At 38.0% G+C, this 18,596-nt stretch overlaps 1 protein-coding gene across 1 annotated transcript in view; it reads right to left on the minus strand.

Moving 5' to 3' along the window:
• Positions 1 to 1,408: 1,408 nt before the first annotated feature.
• LOC106094473 (uncharacterized) overlaps positions 1,409 to 18,596 on the minus strand; it is a 56,091-nt gene continuing 38,903 nt past the window's right edge. The window contains exon 2 of the mRNA XM_059362621.1: positions 1,409 to 2,822. Coding sequence (XP_059218604.1) covers positions 2,372 to 2,822 — 451 coding nt within the window. The 3' untranslated portion in view covers positions 1,409 to 2,371. The remainder of the gene's footprint in view (positions 2,823 to 18,596) is intronic.

Genomic DNA, 18,596 nt, shown 5'->3' on the forward strand with positions numbered 1-18,596 from the left:
TGCGTTCCATGGTTTTGAGTAGAAAGGACGTAAGGCTTACAGGCCTGTAGAAAAGAAAAGAAATCCGTCTTATTTAATGTTGGATGATCTATTAGTTTTTGTAGTAAATCCAATGCTGATAGAATTCATTCGGCAAAATATCAATCAGTGTTGGTATTGAATAAAATACAATCCAACAAGTAAAAGCGTGCTAAGTTCGCCCGGCTATAATATCAAGTTTTCATCTGATTCGGACCATAATAGAACTGAATGTTGGAGACCATGGTAGAAGGCGTTATGTAAAAGTTCAGCCAATTCGAATAAACATTGCGCGCTTAAGGGGCTCAAGAAGTAACATAGGGAGATCGGTTTATATGGGAGCTGTATCAGGCTATAGACCGATTCAGACCATAAGTGACGTATGTATGTTGAAGTTCATGAGAGAAATCGTTGTACAAAATGTCAGCCAAATCGGATAATAATTGCGACCTCAAGATGCTCAATAAGTCAAGATCCCAGATCGGTTTATATGGCAGCTATATCAGGTTATGGACTAATTAAAACCATATTTGGCACAGTTGTTGGAAGTCATAACAAAACACCTCATGCTAAATTTCAGCCAAACCGGATAAAAATTGCGCTCTCTAGTGGCTCAAGAAGTAAAGATTCAAGATCAGTTTATATGGCAGCTATATCAGGTTATGCACCGATTGGAACCGTACTTAGCACAGTTGTTGGAAGTCATAACAAAACACCTCATGCAAAATTTCAGCCAAATCGGATTAGAATTGCGCCCTATAGAGGCTGAAGGAGTCAAGACCCCAGATTGGTTTATATGACAGCTATATCAGGTTATGGACCGATTTAAACCACACTTAACACAGTTGTTTGAAATCATAGCTAAACACCTCATCCAAAATTTAAGCCAAATCGGATAAGAATTGCGCCCTCTAGTGACTTAAGGAGTCAAGATCCTCGATCAGCTATATCAAAACATCGACCGATATGGCCCATTGACAATCCCAGCCGACCTACACTAATAAGAAGTATTCGTGCAAAAATCAAGCGGCTAGCTTTACTCCTTCGAAAGTTAGCGTGCTTTCGATAGATAGACGCACGGACGGACGGACATGGCTAAATCGACTTAAAATGACATGACGATCAAGAATATATATATATACTTTATGGGGCTCAGAGGTATATTTCGAGGAGTTACAAACAGAATGGCGCAATTAGTATACCCCCATCCTATTGTGGAGGCCATAATAATACATTTCAGAAAAGCAGAAATAGATCGTGTCATTCTTGATAAATGTAGTAGGGGACGTATTTTTAATAAAAAAAAATTTCTTCGATATACGCTAGTGTATCATTTTCGCTAGCCAAATACTAAGCAATTGTTTCGCAACACTAAGTAAAATAGAACGCATTTATATTTGGAATACATTTATTTACGAGTTCTAATATTTTTTCTGCTTTTAATGGGTTAAAACCGGATATATAGCCTAAGAAATTATGACCCTAGTAAGAAAGATGAAAATTTGAAACAAATCTGAGATCAAATTGAATCTTATTATATCTAATTTTATCTAACTAGACATAGTTTGATCCAAATATATCTGATGACAGATATCTTTGGATCTGACCATATTATTATTTTTTACTTGGGTCGGGGAGATTATATTTGGGACAAATTCGAGATAAAATTAGATTTAATTGTATCAGATTGTATCAAATTAGACCTAATTTGATCTAATTAGATCCAATTATATATAACCACTTTGCGGATCCAATTTTATATGACGCCAGATATAATTAGATCTGATCATATCATCTTTTTTTTACTCGGGTACACAAAAAAAAACCAAAATAGCTCAATTAAAATAAAATAATAATAAAAAAATAACAAATAATACTCGTTTAAATTAAATCAAATGAAAGATACTTCAAAGATTTAGTTTGTTTTTTTGGTATAGCGAATGGCAAACGATTGTCACGTTCTTCGAAGAGGGTATTTGTGAATATACCATAAAATGTCGGGAAATAGTTAAAGTCGTCTGGTAAAATCTTAAAATTAACAAATATTTAAAATTACAAAATAATATGGCATGAATTCGTAAATTAAGATACACGTAAAAATCGAAAATATTCGAAAACTAACGGGAAATAGTGTAGGTATTTTTAAAAAATAACAGCAAATAATGCAGGTCTTAGTTTTGATAAAAAAAATCATTGGATTATGATTTCGTAAACTTAAATAAGCTGCTATTACAACGTATGTTATTACAACTTATGAATAAATGGATTGTATCAGTTATTATTTATAAAAAAACCATGTACAAGAGTATCAACAAAATTAATCGACCCTTATGTCTTTTGAGTTTCATAGGGTTTAGAGGCTCGTGCGTCCTTTTGAGAGGGTCTTGTTTATTGTATTCACACAGGACATCACATCCTCGTAATCTTGCGACCAATCATGTAAATTCTTTTCCAGTGTTTGAATACGATTAGTGCCCAAACGTAAGCCACCAGATTTTATGGCTGCCATACAGCTGCATGTAAGAACTTTAAAGCATTGTTTGCGTACATTATTGTGTGTGATGTTATCCCAATTGGGTGTTGCTCTCACATATTGCCAAGCCATAAAAACATAATCCAATAGCGCATCATAGTGGCCCGAATCATTCAACTGTTTCGTGTGATTTGTTAGCAAGCGCTTAAACTCCATTAGATGCAAAGAAGCTCGTGCAAAAGCTGTGCTATCCGTTTTCTTGCAAAGACGTGATGTGGGGAGCGACTTGAAAATCATACGCTTGGCGTGTAGGAGTTCCTGCTCCAATTTTCTAAAAGAAAAAATATAAAAATAAATTCAGTTAAATTCGGATTTTTTTATCTAGTCAAATAGAGATGTGGGCGTAAGTGAGCCAAAACCCCCTGGTTTAATCACCGGAATGCTGATTTTGCTTTTATAGAATACTAACCGAAACGAGCCCGCTCCGCTGCGCTGCGCTTTCTTTTACTCCATAATATCTTATTAGTGTGGGGACACATAGCCCTGAATGTGGATATCGAATTCGTGCCACTGTAGCCTGTGTCTGCCCATGACGCTGAACGCCTGCATTCGAATCCTGGCGAGAACATCGGATAAAATTTAAAGCGGTGGTTATCCCCTCTTAATGCAGGCGACATTTGTGAGTACCATGCCATGCATGTTCATGCACAAAATTCTCCCCAAAGAGGTGTCGCACTGCTGCACGCCGTTTGGACTCGACAAACACATTGGTCTATATTGTCGTGATTGGTCTATATATCCATTTGGCGGGTTTTGGGCGGCCCCCGCGGCACCCGACCCCTATCAATAGAAACATTGTTTCGTTTTTGGCGAAATTTCGAACGAAATTTCTCCTAGATATGACATTTTTGAAAACTAGGGTAATGAGAAGTGCTTTATAGGGTAGCCATTTCGATTCAAATATTAAATTCGTGCTCCACTCCCAAATCCCTATAATTTGAGCCCCATAATGCCATGGTCGATATTTATGAACCGTTTGGAGGGTGTTTCTTTTTGTTCTTTACTCCCAAATACCGTTGATTTGAGCTCTACATTGCAATAGTCGGAAATGATGTTTAGTTTAGGGGGTGCTTTGAGGGCGTACTCCCAAACACTTGGCCCCAAAATTGGATATCAAATTTGTTTCCTACTCTCAAATACCTTTCATTTGAGTCCCATATTGTCATAAGAGGTCAACTACCCTATTTGAAGTATTATTGGGAGGAATAGCGCCGCCTAGATTTGAGCGCAAATTTCAATGTCATATTCGCAATCTACTTTCAAAATACCTTTCATTTGAGTCCCATATAGCCATGGTCGGCTAATATGCCCATTTAGGGGTGTGGCGACCTCCCATTATTTGGACTTAATTTTTATGTCACATTTGTAATCTACTGCCAAATACTATTCATTTGAGTCCCATATTGATAGGAACGTCGAATATATCTGTTTAGAGTAGTTTTGGGGTTGTGGCGGCCCGCTGGATACTTGGACCACATTCCGTTTTTTAGTATCCAATACCTTTCATTTGATTCCCATATTGTGTCTATCAGTCCGCTTTTGGTTTTGGGTGGCGTTTTTTGGCGCAAGGGGAGGGTCCGCCACCATCCGATATCTTAACAATCTGTAAAAATTTTGAGAAAATCGGTTCAGCCGATTTTGATTCTACGGAACAAACAAAACGAGTCTCAGATAGTCATGATGGGTCATATGCCCATTTGGTGTGTTTTTCGGGGGTGGGGTGACCCCTACTCTTCGATCTGATTTTGTATGTCAGATTCGTAATTTACACCCGAATACCTTTCATTTGAGCCCCATATTGATATGATCGTTCAATTTGTCTGCTTTTAGAAGTTTTGGGGTTAGGGCGACTGCTTGGGTATTCGTATTCTACTCTTCAATACGTTTCATTTGATATCCATATTGTCCCTATCGGTCCTCTTTTGATTTTGGGTGTTGTTTTTGGGTAAACGGGGGAGGTCCCGCCCCCTTCCAAAATCAACGAATTATAAAACATATTCCTTCTTCCTGGCTATATTGGTAATCTACTCTCGAACACCTCTCGTTTGAGTCCCATATTGTCATGCTCGTCCAATAAACCTATTTTAGGATGTATTGGGGTTGGGGCGGCCCCCAGTTATTTGGACCCAGTTTTTAATATGAAATTCGTACTCTACTCCTGAAAACCTTTCAACCTGAAAACCTGATCGGCACACTTTTATTTTTGGATAGAACTTTTGGGGCAAAGGCCCCGCCCCCTTATGATATCAACAAATTATAAGTCTATGTTTCCTTCCAGACCAACCTACAAATTCTGTGGAAATTGAAAGGTAATCGGTTCATCAGTTTTTGTGTCTATACGGAACGAACAAACAAAGCGACAACAAACAAACACAAATTCATTTTTTATATTAGGCAAGTTGGACAGGGCCCGCTCCGCTGCGCCTTCTTTCACTCTATTATTTTATCTGAGCCCTATGCTTGCACGGTCAGGAAAAAATCCTGTTTGGGGGTACTGGTACGGCCTTTCAGATATTTCGACCCAATGTGGATATCTTATTGGTGCTCTACTCCCAAATTTCTTTCATTTGAGCCTTATGGTCGGTAAATATGTCCGGTATGGGGGTGTTTTGTGGGTGAGGTGGACCCCCATGTATCAGATTCGTGCTCTAGTCTCAAATACCTTTCATTTGAGCCTAATATTGTCATATTGTCAAACACAATATCTGGAGTTTTTGAAAATTAGGGTAAGGGGGAGTGTTCTTATTCTTACTCTCAACAATTTTGACAACATTTTAACTAATAAGATTTTTCTCCAAAATTATTTTTTCTATAGAAATTTTTTGTATTAATATCTATTTTTCTATGGCAAAGATTGACACTTAACTACCTTAAACTCCGTCTTGGGTGGGAAAGTTGAAAAATAATACCGCAAACAACCGCAACGAAATTCCTATATTTTATTTTTCTTATTCAAAGGACCGATAGGTTTTCATAATAAAGATAAATACTGTATGATTAATTTTGACCACTCTGCCCTCTCTGTTCATGTTGGCTTTTCCTGGCTGTTTTCAAATGGATCAACATAATTCAATGAAAAAAAAAAAGACAGGTGTAGAGGTCTATCAAAACGCACTGTTTCAAATTTCATCCAAATCGGGTGAAAAATGCTCCTTCTATGGGCTCAATACTCTATATCAGGAAATCGGTTTATATGGCAGTTATATCGAAATATGTTCCGATCTTGGCGATATTCGACAAACAGGTGTAGAGGTCTAACAAACGCACTGTATCAAATTTCATCGAAATCGGATGAAAAATTACCAATTTATTGCCTCAAGACTTTAAGTGTGGAGATCGGTCTATATAGCGGCTATATATAACTAAAATCCGATTTTAAGGGATCAGATGGTCAGGTTTATATACAAAGAATACGAAATCATCAACAAAGGTTTGGACAATGTTTTTATATCCAAGATATCTTCAAACTTATAAATAACCAGCTTTTGGATATAAATGGATAAATACCCGGGTATTTACCTAAATTACTGGGTAAATAGCTTTCGACTCCACGTGGTTTGGAGTGGGGTTGGGGAGTCGAGCAACATTTACTTGACTCCGACTCCAGGAAGATTTCTCGACTCCGGCTTTAAATTGTTTTAAAAACATTAAAAAAAAACTAAAATTTAAAAAAAAAAATCGTCATTATTTTATTTTTTTAATATAGAAATCATCGAATGCAAGACTCTAATACGTTTTCCAGAAATCTCACTCCTAAGAATTTTGAGAAAATTTGTTGTTTCATTTTTTGAGTTATGAATAATTGCCAACCCAATTCGACAACCCAATTTTCCCCCAATACTTGACCTTATATGACGGGAAAGATATTTTTGAATAGTTTAATTCGTCCACTTTATGCCAACCCAAATTCCAGAATTTTCTTATGCCTTCTATTCTTCTATTGTTGGGTATGTTTCTACCCACTCGTGCTTAAGATAGCCGAAATCACGATAACGTGCGAATGAGGCTATGCCGATGAATGACACATATGGGCCATTTGGTTTGATTTTAGTTTATAATACTAAGCAATTTTAAAATGCTTAAAAATTGTTTCGTACTACGTTTCTGAGTATGGACTTTCAAGCAGTTTGAAAACTGAGCTTGTTCAAAAAATGGATGCAAGTTTTTAATAGTCTTATACACTGAACCACTACTGTCGTGCCAAGAAGAGAGATAGACCAATTAACAAGCATACCGATCCACTCTGAATCACTTTCTTGTTCGATTAACCCATGACCGTCTGTCTGTCCATGTTAATTTGTGTACAAATTTTTTGCAGGCATATTTTTTGGCCTACATACGAAACTTATTGAAATTGGAAGAAATCGTTTCAGTTTTGGATTAAGCTCGCATATACATGTTCGTTCGATTTGGACTGAAATTGTAATAATATCGTCATTTGCCAACCAATCCTCGCGAAATTAGGCACGAATGTTTCTCTTTGAGTCTTCTGATCACTAGTAAATTTCATAGAAATCGGTTCAGATTTAGATATAGCTCTCATGAACATAAGTCGCCCGATTTTCTCTTCTAGAGCCTTTGGAAGCGCATTTATCAACCGATCAAAATTTTGCACAACTATAACAACAACTCCTAAAAAATTTACGGATTTTGGTCGAAATCCTACATAGAGACAATATTATACTGAAATTTTTCTAACAACAAAACCTCAATGCAATTTCTTAAGACAAAATTTAAATGAATCAAATTTAATTTTAATGATATTTTTCCCAACACAAAATTTCTATGAATTTCTTTCTACAAGGCGTATTATCAGGTGGCCGCATCAACCCAGCTGGGAGAATTTGATATATCAACTCTTTTTTGAATTCGACGTACAAAAATGTATACTTCAAAATAAATATTTTATAAATTGTGTTTGCTGCTGTAACGGTTTCGGCGTCTAGCAACCTCATTCAATATCAGTTTCACTCAGGGAACTTAGGTCCATTGTGTCGCTCCCGAAAGATTCAAAATTTACGTTAGTACAATACCAGACATTAAAATGGAGAAGATTAGGAGCCAACATGGATGACAAAATGGCCAGGCGGTCTGGTGAAGCTCCCACCATAATGCAATTTAATGCTACAGTAGTCCAAAAGGACTATTGCCTGAAGACAATTTAGACAGGAAAAAATAGGTTTTTGTGTAGCCATAATCCTGCATCTACTCTCGCAATTTCCGGGCAGTCTCACTCAATTCAAGCTTAAGTCCGCCATGTGACCAGCGCAAGATCATAGTCCTGACGTTGTAATGACTTTTCAGGACATTGAGTAGTAAGAGCGGCAGCTCCATCACATCGAGGAGAGGTCCTCTAAACTTACCAAGTTATTAAGTATTTTGGCGGCATACTATATGCACTCTGAACGGCCACACACCAGCATGGTGACAACGTTTTCCTAGTAGCCGGATTTTCAGGTCATTTGAAAAGGACAGTTTAACCTTTTCAATTGACCTGAAAATCCGACAGATATATAAGACCCAAAAAGGGGTACACAACCCGTCCTTGTAGTGATTGAGCTCTAATCACAATCTTCCTATTTGACCCATTTGATAGCAATCACTTGGTAGCTTTCTATGGCTACAATAACCTCAACAAATTTTATCTAATGTTCAAAATAAGCGACAAATCCTTCCACATCGAAAATGAGAAGAGAATTCGAAACATATTAGAGCAAAATGATTTCCCAAGAAAAACGATAACGGATCTAATAAAACACGTAAAGAACAAAAAGGACAAGGATACGAAGGAACTCGCACCAAGAATTTATAAAAGGACAACCAATATTTCAGGTTTTTTGGAGAGATTTGGTAATTCCAAGGCAAAAATTAAGCCTTTAGAATAGAAGACTGCACTCACAGCCCACTGTGCAACTCGAGGACATGTGCCAAATTTCAAGGACGTCAAGATATATTACAAAAGAAGATAGCGTTAAATTTTAATCAAATTCATATTATTGTTTCTGAGCTTTTGTTAAATTCTGCTTTATGTTACTACTAGCTGACCCGGGCCCGCTCCGCTGGGCCTTCTTTTACTTTATAACGAACAAAAGTTTCCTTGGAATATTTATTTTAGACAACTAAAGATCTTTTAGTGAAATACCGTACAAACATGACTAACAGTCTAACAGTATAAGTACCTTTATCTGAATCCCACATAATCTTTATTGGTCTACGAATTTAAGTTTGGATGTAAGGTGTACTCCATTCTTAAAATACTTAATTTCAGCCCGATATTCTCATGATGTCTGATTTAGTGGTGTTTTCGGGGGAGAGGTGGTCCCCCAGATACTTGGCCCTGAAAAAATATCAGCATCATGCTCTTCTCTCAAATACCATTTATTTAAACCCCATATTGCCATTTGCTGAAGAGGAGTTCACAGGATGAGGCGTCCCCTAAACACATGGCCCCAAAATAGGTTATCAAATTCGTTTTCTAATCTCAAATACCTTTGGGGGTGTTTTGGGAAAGGGGTGATGCCCTAAATACATGGTCCTACATTTGGATATCAAATTCGTTTTCTACTTCCAAATACCTTTATTTGACCCCATATTGCGATCGTTAGAAAAAAATTGCTGTTTGTGGGGTAATTTGGACCCGAAAGTGGGTATCAATTCTTGCTCTACCCACCAATACCTTTCATTTAAGCCCCACATTGTCATGGTCGGTAAATATGCCCGATTTAGGGAAGTTTTGGCGACTAGGGTGGTCCCCCAAATTCTAAGCACTGAAAATATATCAGCAACGTGCTCTATTCTCATATATCTATATATCATTTATTTGAACCCTATATTGCCATTGGCCTCAAAATGTCTCAAAATTGGATATCAAATTCGTTTTCTAATCTCATTTAAACTCCTTACTGCAAAAGTCAGCAAATATGTCCGGTTTGGGGTATTGGCCCTAAAAACTATGAATATTTAGTCCCACTCTCTTTAAGACCTAAATTGTTTTGGTGAGCAAATATGTCTTATTTGGGGGTTGTTATGGTGGTGGGACGTCCGCTAGACAGTTGGCCCCTAATGTTGATATCAGATATGTGGTCTACTCCCACATACCTTTAATTTGAGCCCCATATTTCCATAGTCGGCAAACATGACCGGCTTGGGGGGTGTTTTGAAGAATGGGCGGCCACTCAGTGAGTTGGCCTTGAAAAATATATAGGATTCGTGTTCTACTCTAAAAACCCTCTTATTTGAGCCTCATATTGCAATAGTCAGCAAATATTTACAATTTGGGTGGTGTTGTGGCGGTGGAGTGGCCCCATAGACATTTTTCCCGAATATTGATATCAAATTCGTGCTTTACTCCCGAAGACCTTTCATTTGAGCCCCATATTGCTATGGTCGTAAATTTGTCCTCATTGGGGGATGTTTTTGGGCAGAGGCGGCCCCACAAACACTTGGTCCCATATTTTGATATCAGATTCGTATTCTACACCCAAATACCTTTTATTTAAGCCCCATATTATCATGGTCAGTAAATAAGTCCAGTTTGGGGATGTTTTGGGGAAGGGGTGGACCCCCAGAAACGTGGTTCCACATTTGAATATCAGATTCGTATTCTACTCGCAAATACCTTTCACTTGAGTCCCATATTGCTATGGTCAGTAAAGACGTCCGATTTGGGGGTGTTTTGGGGTTGGGGTGGTCCCCCTAGCACTTGGTCCGACAATTGGATATCAAATACATTTTCTTATCCTAAATACCTTTCATTTGAGCCCCATATTGTCGTGATTGGTCTAAATATATGTTTGGTAGGTTTTAGGATGGGGCAGCCCCCCTAGGTACCCCATCCGAAATTTGGATACCAAATTTTTATTTTTAGGGTACTATATGAGAGCACACAAAATTTCGCTTAAATCGCACCACCCGTCTCCGAGATCTGGCTTTCTGAAAATTAGGGTAAGGGGGAGGGTCCGGCCCCCATAATATATCAAAAAATGTAGTACCCTCTTTTCACCACGGGGTCAATATGTACCATCTGTGAAAATTTCAAGAAAATCGGTTCAGCCGTTTCTGGTGGTACACGCAAACCGGGAAGACCAAAAGCCCGATGGAAAGATCAAGTTGTGGGAGACGCCTCGAAACTTGGTGTCAGAGATTTTAGAATGAGCGCAGGAGATCGAGGCGCTTAGAACGCTATTCTGCGTTCGGCTAGTGGAACAAATATTCTGTCATAGCCAATTAAAGTAAAGTAAGTAAATCCGCCAAACTTAAGCGATGTGGTCGATAGTTCGACATACAAGTGTTCAACACAAACTGCTGAGTCGTCTCCTGATTCCCCAAACCCACCGCTTCTATAGACCTTCAGTTTAAACTTGTTGAATCCGTAGGATACAACTTCTTCAGACTTGTAGAGGTCTGCGAGATAGCCGGAGTTAAGTACGAATACTGCATGTCTACGGTCACCATCAGCCTCATCCAACCTACCAATCTTCCAGTCGGTGGTTGAAGGATTGGGATTACATTCCCTTAGTCTTCCAAATACAGATTCAGGATCTGAGGGAATCGTTGGTATCCAAGCGCGCGCCATTGGTCGAGAAGGAATAAATTCAGTACCGCACCTGACCAGATCTCACCAATCTTTTTTAGGGCGCAACGATACATTTCAATTGAGCATTGATCCCCGAAGGCAATTAGTCTGTATCGGCCCCGATACCAGCCTGCATCGCTATAAACTAGAGGAGTTCCAGGAAATTCCGCAGGGACATCGGAGTATACTGATGGCAGTCCATTGATTATGCCACTCCAATTATTCCATTATTTAGGCATGCAAAGATGACTAGGTTCGGCCTTGTCCTTAAGACTCGAACCAGGTGTCTTCGTCAAAAGCTCCTGCTGACCAGTCATCTGTCTACGAGTGGAGCCTGGAGCAGCCGCTCCACCAGTCGAGGTCACAGTAGCAGATAACTTGCTACGACATGATACCACGACCGCATCAGTTGGGTCTTTCAAGTGCATTCTAAGCCTACTCCCGGGCTCTAGATCTCCCGTTCCACTGGAAACAGACACAGATCATAAACCGCCTAATGGATAACACTATCATAGCTATCCTTGAGTGACTTACAATTTTTCCCCAAAAAAATATAATGACCTATTGCGCGTTACAGAAAAAAAATTCATGGGGAGCGAAGAACCACTCCACTCAACTGTTCAATCAATCGCCGGATACATAAAATCGGATGGAAAAGAGATACATATTTTCATGATTCTTTTTGTGTTTTGTGGAAGAAGTGATACCAAATAAATGTTCCCTACACATATGTGCAATAAAGTTTGTTGTTATACTGGCTTTTTAACAGTGAATATAGCACTACTTGAAAATCGATTTTTAAGCCTATTTTATGGCTAGATTATAGCTAGACATACCTTAAATTATTGGAAACATTTCAAGCTTTAATTCAAGTTCAAAAAAGTGAAAAAATCCCCCTGGAAATTTTTTTTGTGAAACTTTAGAAATTTAGTAAAAAAAATTGGGTATATTGATCTTTAGATAACGGTGTGGTTTGATATCAAAATGAAACAAATTGGCATTTAAAACTTTTCTAAATACCTCCGCTTTATGAAAATGAAATAAATGATAATGCTTTGATGGCTTAAGTTAGCGAAAACTTAATGGAAATGCGAGCATCTTTTTTGAAAATTTTTTAAAATTTTTGACAAAAAAAATATTTTTCTTTTTGAAAACAATGGCATTTTTACACCGCTAAATATATTGACATGATTCTTTTTTATTCTGGTCATACAATATAAAATACAAATTTTGCCCATGAACATTCCACTAAGGAACAGGGGCAAACTTCTCACCTACCAATGAGTGCAGTCCGATTTAAGTTTAAGCTCAAAGATAAGGGGCCTCCTTTTTATAGCCGAGTCCGAAAGGCGTACCGCAGTGCGACACCACTTTGAAGAGAAGTTTTACATGGCATAGCAACTCACAAATGTTGCCAGCATTAGGAGGGGAAGACCACGGCTGAAAATTTTTTCTGATGGTCTCGCCAGGATTCGAAACCAGGCGTTCAGCGTCATAGGCGGACATGCTAACCTCTGCGCTACGGTGGCCTCCATACAATACTGGCACAATTTATGTGAAATTTGAAGCATATAGCTTAAAAATTTATGGAATTATTAAAAACAAGTAAAAGCGTGCCAAGTTCGGCCGGGCCGAATCTTATATACCCTCCACCATTGATCGCATTTGTCAAGTTCTTCCCGGTATCTCTTTTTAGACAAACAAAGGGTAAAAGTAAAATAGAGAGATCGATTTATATGAGAGCTGTAACGGGCTATAGACCGATTCAGACCATAATAAACACGTATGTTGGTGGTCATGGAAGAATCCGTCGTACAAAATTTCAGGCAAAACGGATATTATTTGCGACCTCTAGAGGCTCAAGAAGTCAAGATCCCAGATCGGTTTATATGGCAGCTATATCAGGTTATGAACCGATTTAAACTTTATTTGACACAGTTGTTGAGAGTCATAATAAAAACTTCGTGCAAAAATTCATTCAAATCGGATAAGAATTGCGCACTCTAGAGGCTCAAGAAGTCAAGACCCAAGATCGGTTTATATGGCAGCTATATCAAAACATCTACCGATTTGAACCATACTTGGCACAATTGTTGGATATCGTCGTGCAAAATTTCATTCCAATCGGATAAGAATTGCGCACTCTAGAGGCTCAAGAAGTCAAGATCCAAGATCGGTTCATATGGCAGCTATATCAAAACATGGACTGATATGGCCCATTTACAATACCAACCGACTAATAAGAAGTATTTGTGCAAAATTTCAAGCGTCTAGCTTTACTCCTTCGGAAGTTAGCGTGCTTTCGACAGACAGACGGACGGACGGACATGGTTAGATCGACATAAAATGTCGCGACGATCAAGAATATATATACTTTATGGAGTCTCAGACGAATATTTCGAGTAGTTACAAACAGAATGACGAAATTAGTATACCCCCCATCCTATGGTGGAGGGTATAAAAACACATAAGAAATCCAAGTCGAAATTTTGATATTTTGACATTATATAATGCATATCTGATTAACGGTACACGATGGCAAGATCTTTCTCCAGAGTCCTAGATCATGCAAATCGGTTCAGAAGATCAAAAGTTATGGCTCCCAGAAAGTTGGAGAAGTTAAAAGTGGTAAAATTTGACACCCTGTATCTCAGCCTGTGTTAGAGATATGGACCTGCAACAGCACTTTCCTGAAAACCTATGTCCTCCAATACAAATGTCTACAACATTTTGTAACACTTAGATCAACAGATAGAAAGTTGTAGACCTATTTCCAATTTTTTTGCCGTTTGGCCTACTGTTTGACGCTGTTTTTTCTAAGAGAATTGTATTTGTTTATCTTTAGCCGCGCACATTATAAACAAGTGGTTGGCTGAGTTGGTAGCGCAAACGACTAGGCGGCAAAAAGTAAAAGTAGCACGAATATGGAAAAATTTTAAAAAATAAGAGTTTAATAAAACAACAACATTTAAAAGTAAAACAAGTAAAAAGGCGTTAAGTTCGGCAGGGCCGAACTTTGGCTACCCACCACCTCGTGTATATATGTAAACCACCTTTCGTCACCGGTGAAAAATGCATGTTCCGATTTGGACCAAATACTAATAAGTATTGTATATAACAAAATATTGGTCTTTTTAGTAGCTATATCTAAAAATAAGCCAATCTGAACCATAAACGACACGGATGTTCAAAAGTCTAACATGAGTCACTGTGTCAAATTTCAGTGAAATCGGATTATAAATGCGCCTTGTATGGAGCCAAGGAGATATCGGTCTATATGACAGCTAAATCCAAATCTGGGCAGATTTGGGCCAAGTTGCAGAAAAATTTCGGGGAGCCTAACACAACTCACTGTCCCAAATTTCGGCGAAATCGGACAATAAATGCGCCTCTTATGGCCCCAAAACATTAAATCGAGAGATCGGTCTATATGGCAGCTATATTTAAATCTGGTCCGATCTGAGCCAAATTGAAGGAGGATGTCGAAGGGCCTAACACAACTCACTGTCCCAAATTTCGGCGACTTCGGACAATAAATGCGCCTTTTATGGGACCAAAACCTTAAATCGAGAGATCGGTCTATATGGCAGCTATATCCAAATCTAGACCGATCTAGGCCAAACTGTAGAAGGGTGACGAAGGGCATAACACAACCCACTGTCCCAAATTTCAGCAAAATCGGATAAAGAAGTGTGCTTTTATGGGCCTAAGACTTTAAATCGGCGGATCGGTCTATATGGGGGCTATATCAAGATGTAGTCCGATATAGCCCATCTTCGAACTAAACCTGCTTATGGACAAAAAAAAGAAGAATCTGTGCAAAGTTTCAACTCAATATCGCTATTTTTAAAGACTGTAGCGTGATTTCAACAGACAGACGGACGGGCATGGCTAGATCGTCTAAGATTTTTACGCTGATCAGAATACATATACTTTATAGGATTGGAAATGGATATATCGATGTGTTGCAAACGGAATGACAAAATGAATATACCCCCATCCTTCGGTGGTGGGCATAAAAAAACAGTAGCAATTTTTTTAATTTCAGATCCAATTAGATATAATTGTATACAATTGGATGTGTTTAAATCTCGGTCAAATTCGAGATACAATTGTATCAGAGATACAATTGAAGATACTATTGTATCAGATATCCATTAGGTCTAATTTCGTACAATCAGATCCAAATACACGAGTAAAAAGTTGATATGGTCGGATCCAATTATATCTGGCATTAGATATAATTGGATCCGAAAAATGGTTACATATAATTGGATCTGTTTGTATCAAATTAGATCTAATTGGTAAAATCTGATACAATTTGATACCATTGTATCTCGAAGTTGTCCCAGATATAAACAGATCTAATTATATATCTTATATATAAAATTCAATTTGTGTTTGTTTGTTTGTTTGTTTGTCGGTTTGTTTGTTTGTTACGTATAGACTCAAAAACGGCTGAACCGACTACCTTGAAATTGTTCAGATTGTTCAGGTTGGTCTGGAAGGAAACATAGGCTATAATTTTTTGATATCGGGAGGGGGCGGACCCCCTATCCTAAAAGTACTACCCAAAAAAACAAAATTCAAATGAAAGGTATTCAAGAGTAGAGTACGAATCTCATAATAAAAGTTTGGTCCAAGTATCTGTGGGGCCGCCCCAGCCCCAAAACCCCTTAAAATAGGTTTATTGGAGGGTCATGACAATATGGGTAACAAATGAAAAGAATGCGGGAGTAGATAACAAATCTGACATACAAATTCATGTCGAAGTATAGGGGATCACCCCACCCCCAAAAAAACCGTCAAAATGGGCACATTAGCCAATCACGGATATATGCGACTCGGTTTGTTTGTTCCGTATAGACTGATAAACGGCGGAACCGATTTTCTCGAAATTTTCGCATGCTGTGTAGGTTCGTCTGGAAGGAAACATAGGTTATATAATTTTTCGATATCGGAACGGGGACGGACCCTCCCCCTTATGCCAAAAACACAACCCAAAATCAAAAGTGGATCGATCGGGACAATATAGGTATCAAATGAAAGGTATTGGAGAGTAGAATACGAATATGGTATTATAGTCTAAGTACCGATCGGGGCGGCCCAACCCCAAAACTCCCCCAAAGCAGACATATTGCGCGTTCATTTCAATATAGGGCTCAAATGAAAGGTATTCGGGAGTAGATTTCGAATCTGGCATACAAAATCAGATCGAAGTATAAGGGTCTATTGTGGATTTACCAGGTCTAAAGCCGCACTGATAAGGCCCAATTTTTTCTTTGACTTTAGACTTAAATCTTTGGGTTGGAAAGATGCTGCGAGCATATTCGATCCATGGGAAACACTACCAGGCTTGGGTAGGTCCCAGGCCATCCAGGGGTGGCAATGGTTGGCCAAGTCTTCAGCCGCCGGTAAAGCTCTTGCTACGGAATCAGTGAATCATCATGCTACTGAATTATTTAACCCTTCCCTGTGCGAGCTTCTTGGTGTTGTTGTTGTGTATATATATATTTGCATGTGGAGTTAGCGCTTCTCGTCATGCTCCTTTTCTTTGCTCACCGCGGGATCGTGATGGGCATTGTGTTTTAAAGGTGACAACTGTGATACCTCGCCTTGTAATATCGAGTATCATAGGTTATCAGTACTTAAACAAGAGCCGCTGCCGCCCGGTTTCTCACTGAATCTCCATTCGATACCAACTGCTTTTCATGATTTCGACAAACACCATACAGAGCAAAACTCAAGTTCTATCCTGTGTTGTGCTCATAGTAGGGTAATCAGTTTGTTTTTTGAAAGCCGAGGTTTCGGTTTCTTGAGCTGAATACACACTCATAGAAAAAAGTTTGCTGCTGAATATTAGTAGTTGATTTTACTGATATAATAGTAGTAGTTCTGCTATTACAGCAATAGTTCTGCAATTTTAGAGCAACAGACTCACTGCTGAAAAGTCTGTTGTTTGCTGGAAATGACTGCTGCTTAATTATAAAGGGGACGTTAGAAGAAAAAATAAAATACAAATGTAAATGTAAATGTGTGTTTCAGTGCATGATTATAATCACAACTAAATGTATATTTTCCATAATTTTTTTCTTTAAATTTATATACAAAAGACCATGCTAGTCATGTGCATACTAGTGGAACAATAATAAAAAATGCGAGCCAGCTTAGCCACATTTCGAAATGTATACCAATGAATGGATCAGATGGCTTGTTCTTCCATAAATTAAAATCATCTCTTCCAACACAATTTCTAAAAAATGCCTAAAATAACCAAAACAGTAACAGGCAATCATAAAAAGAAGCATACACTTTTTTTTTTTGTTTTCAGCAGACTTGTGTAATAAAACCAGCAGATTTTGTTAGTTGAAATAGCAGTAAGAAATGTTCGCTAATACAGCATCTGAAACAGCAGTAATGTTTGCTTTCCCAATTTCAGGAGACAAAAACTGCTTTTTTAGCAAATATTTTTGCTGTTTTGAATAACAAATTTGGAGCGTAGTAATCGGTTTCTTAAAAAATGTCGTACTTCGGTTTTTAACATTTTTATCAATAGAACATTCAAAATTCGTTCCTTCGAAAAATTTGTATCGAATTTGTTGTCTAATTTTTTCCAGTTTGGAGAATTTCTCATCATCTTCCCTTCAGTAATAGCCACGTCCAATCTCCGGATCTCCCATAAGATTTTTGCCGTCGCGCCGACCGTTTCGCTATTCGGTCGGAAGAATGGGCGTTCGAAGCCCACGCCCTTAACTCGAACTTCGTCGATCCGAAAGGCTTCGGGTTAACCAACTTTATCGATGGCAATTCTCTGACCTTCACTGCCAAATCGTTTGAACTTCATTCCCCCTTCGACCGTTATGGACCGGCACCCAAACGATGCGGATCGTATCATCCTCAGAGAAGGCATTAATCTCATTTTTACACTTCAAATTACGTTTACAGAGTAAAAAGTACACAGAAAAAATACCAAAAAATTTTTTCAATTAAAAATTTAATTGAAAAAAATATGTTTTGTATTTTCGTTATTGACCAACTTTTTTATCTTATTTAAAAGAATGTTTTCATGGGCTTTATGGTTATGTTTTTGTAATGAATAAAACTAATTTAATTCATTATTTTTCCCAACGTTTCGTCAGTTTATTTCCGACTTCTTCCGGGGGTGTTTATTTTGAATTTCTATTGGAGAACAAAGTAGGCTATGCAAATTAAAATTTCCAATGAGTTCATGATTAAGTTTTTTACTTACAATTAGTTAATTTTTCTTTAGCTTGTATTTATAAAGAACGGGACTGGACAAACACACATTTTTTATAAATAATAAATAAAAAACTAAATAATTGTCAAAAAAACGTAATCTACTATCACAGAATGTATTTTCACTTTAAGCTATTGCAACTGAGTATTGTAGTTTAGTGTTGTCTTTGTCCTCTTTGGTGTTGATTGACATTTGTATTCTCCCTTGAATCC

Source organism: Stomoxys calcitrans, chromosome 1 (assembly GCF_963082655.1).
Source record: "Stomoxys calcitrans chromosome 1, idStoCalc2.1, whole genome shotgun sequence".
NCBI classification, from domain to species: Eukaryota; Metazoa; Arthropoda; class Insecta; order Diptera; family Muscidae; genus Stomoxys; species Stomoxys calcitrans.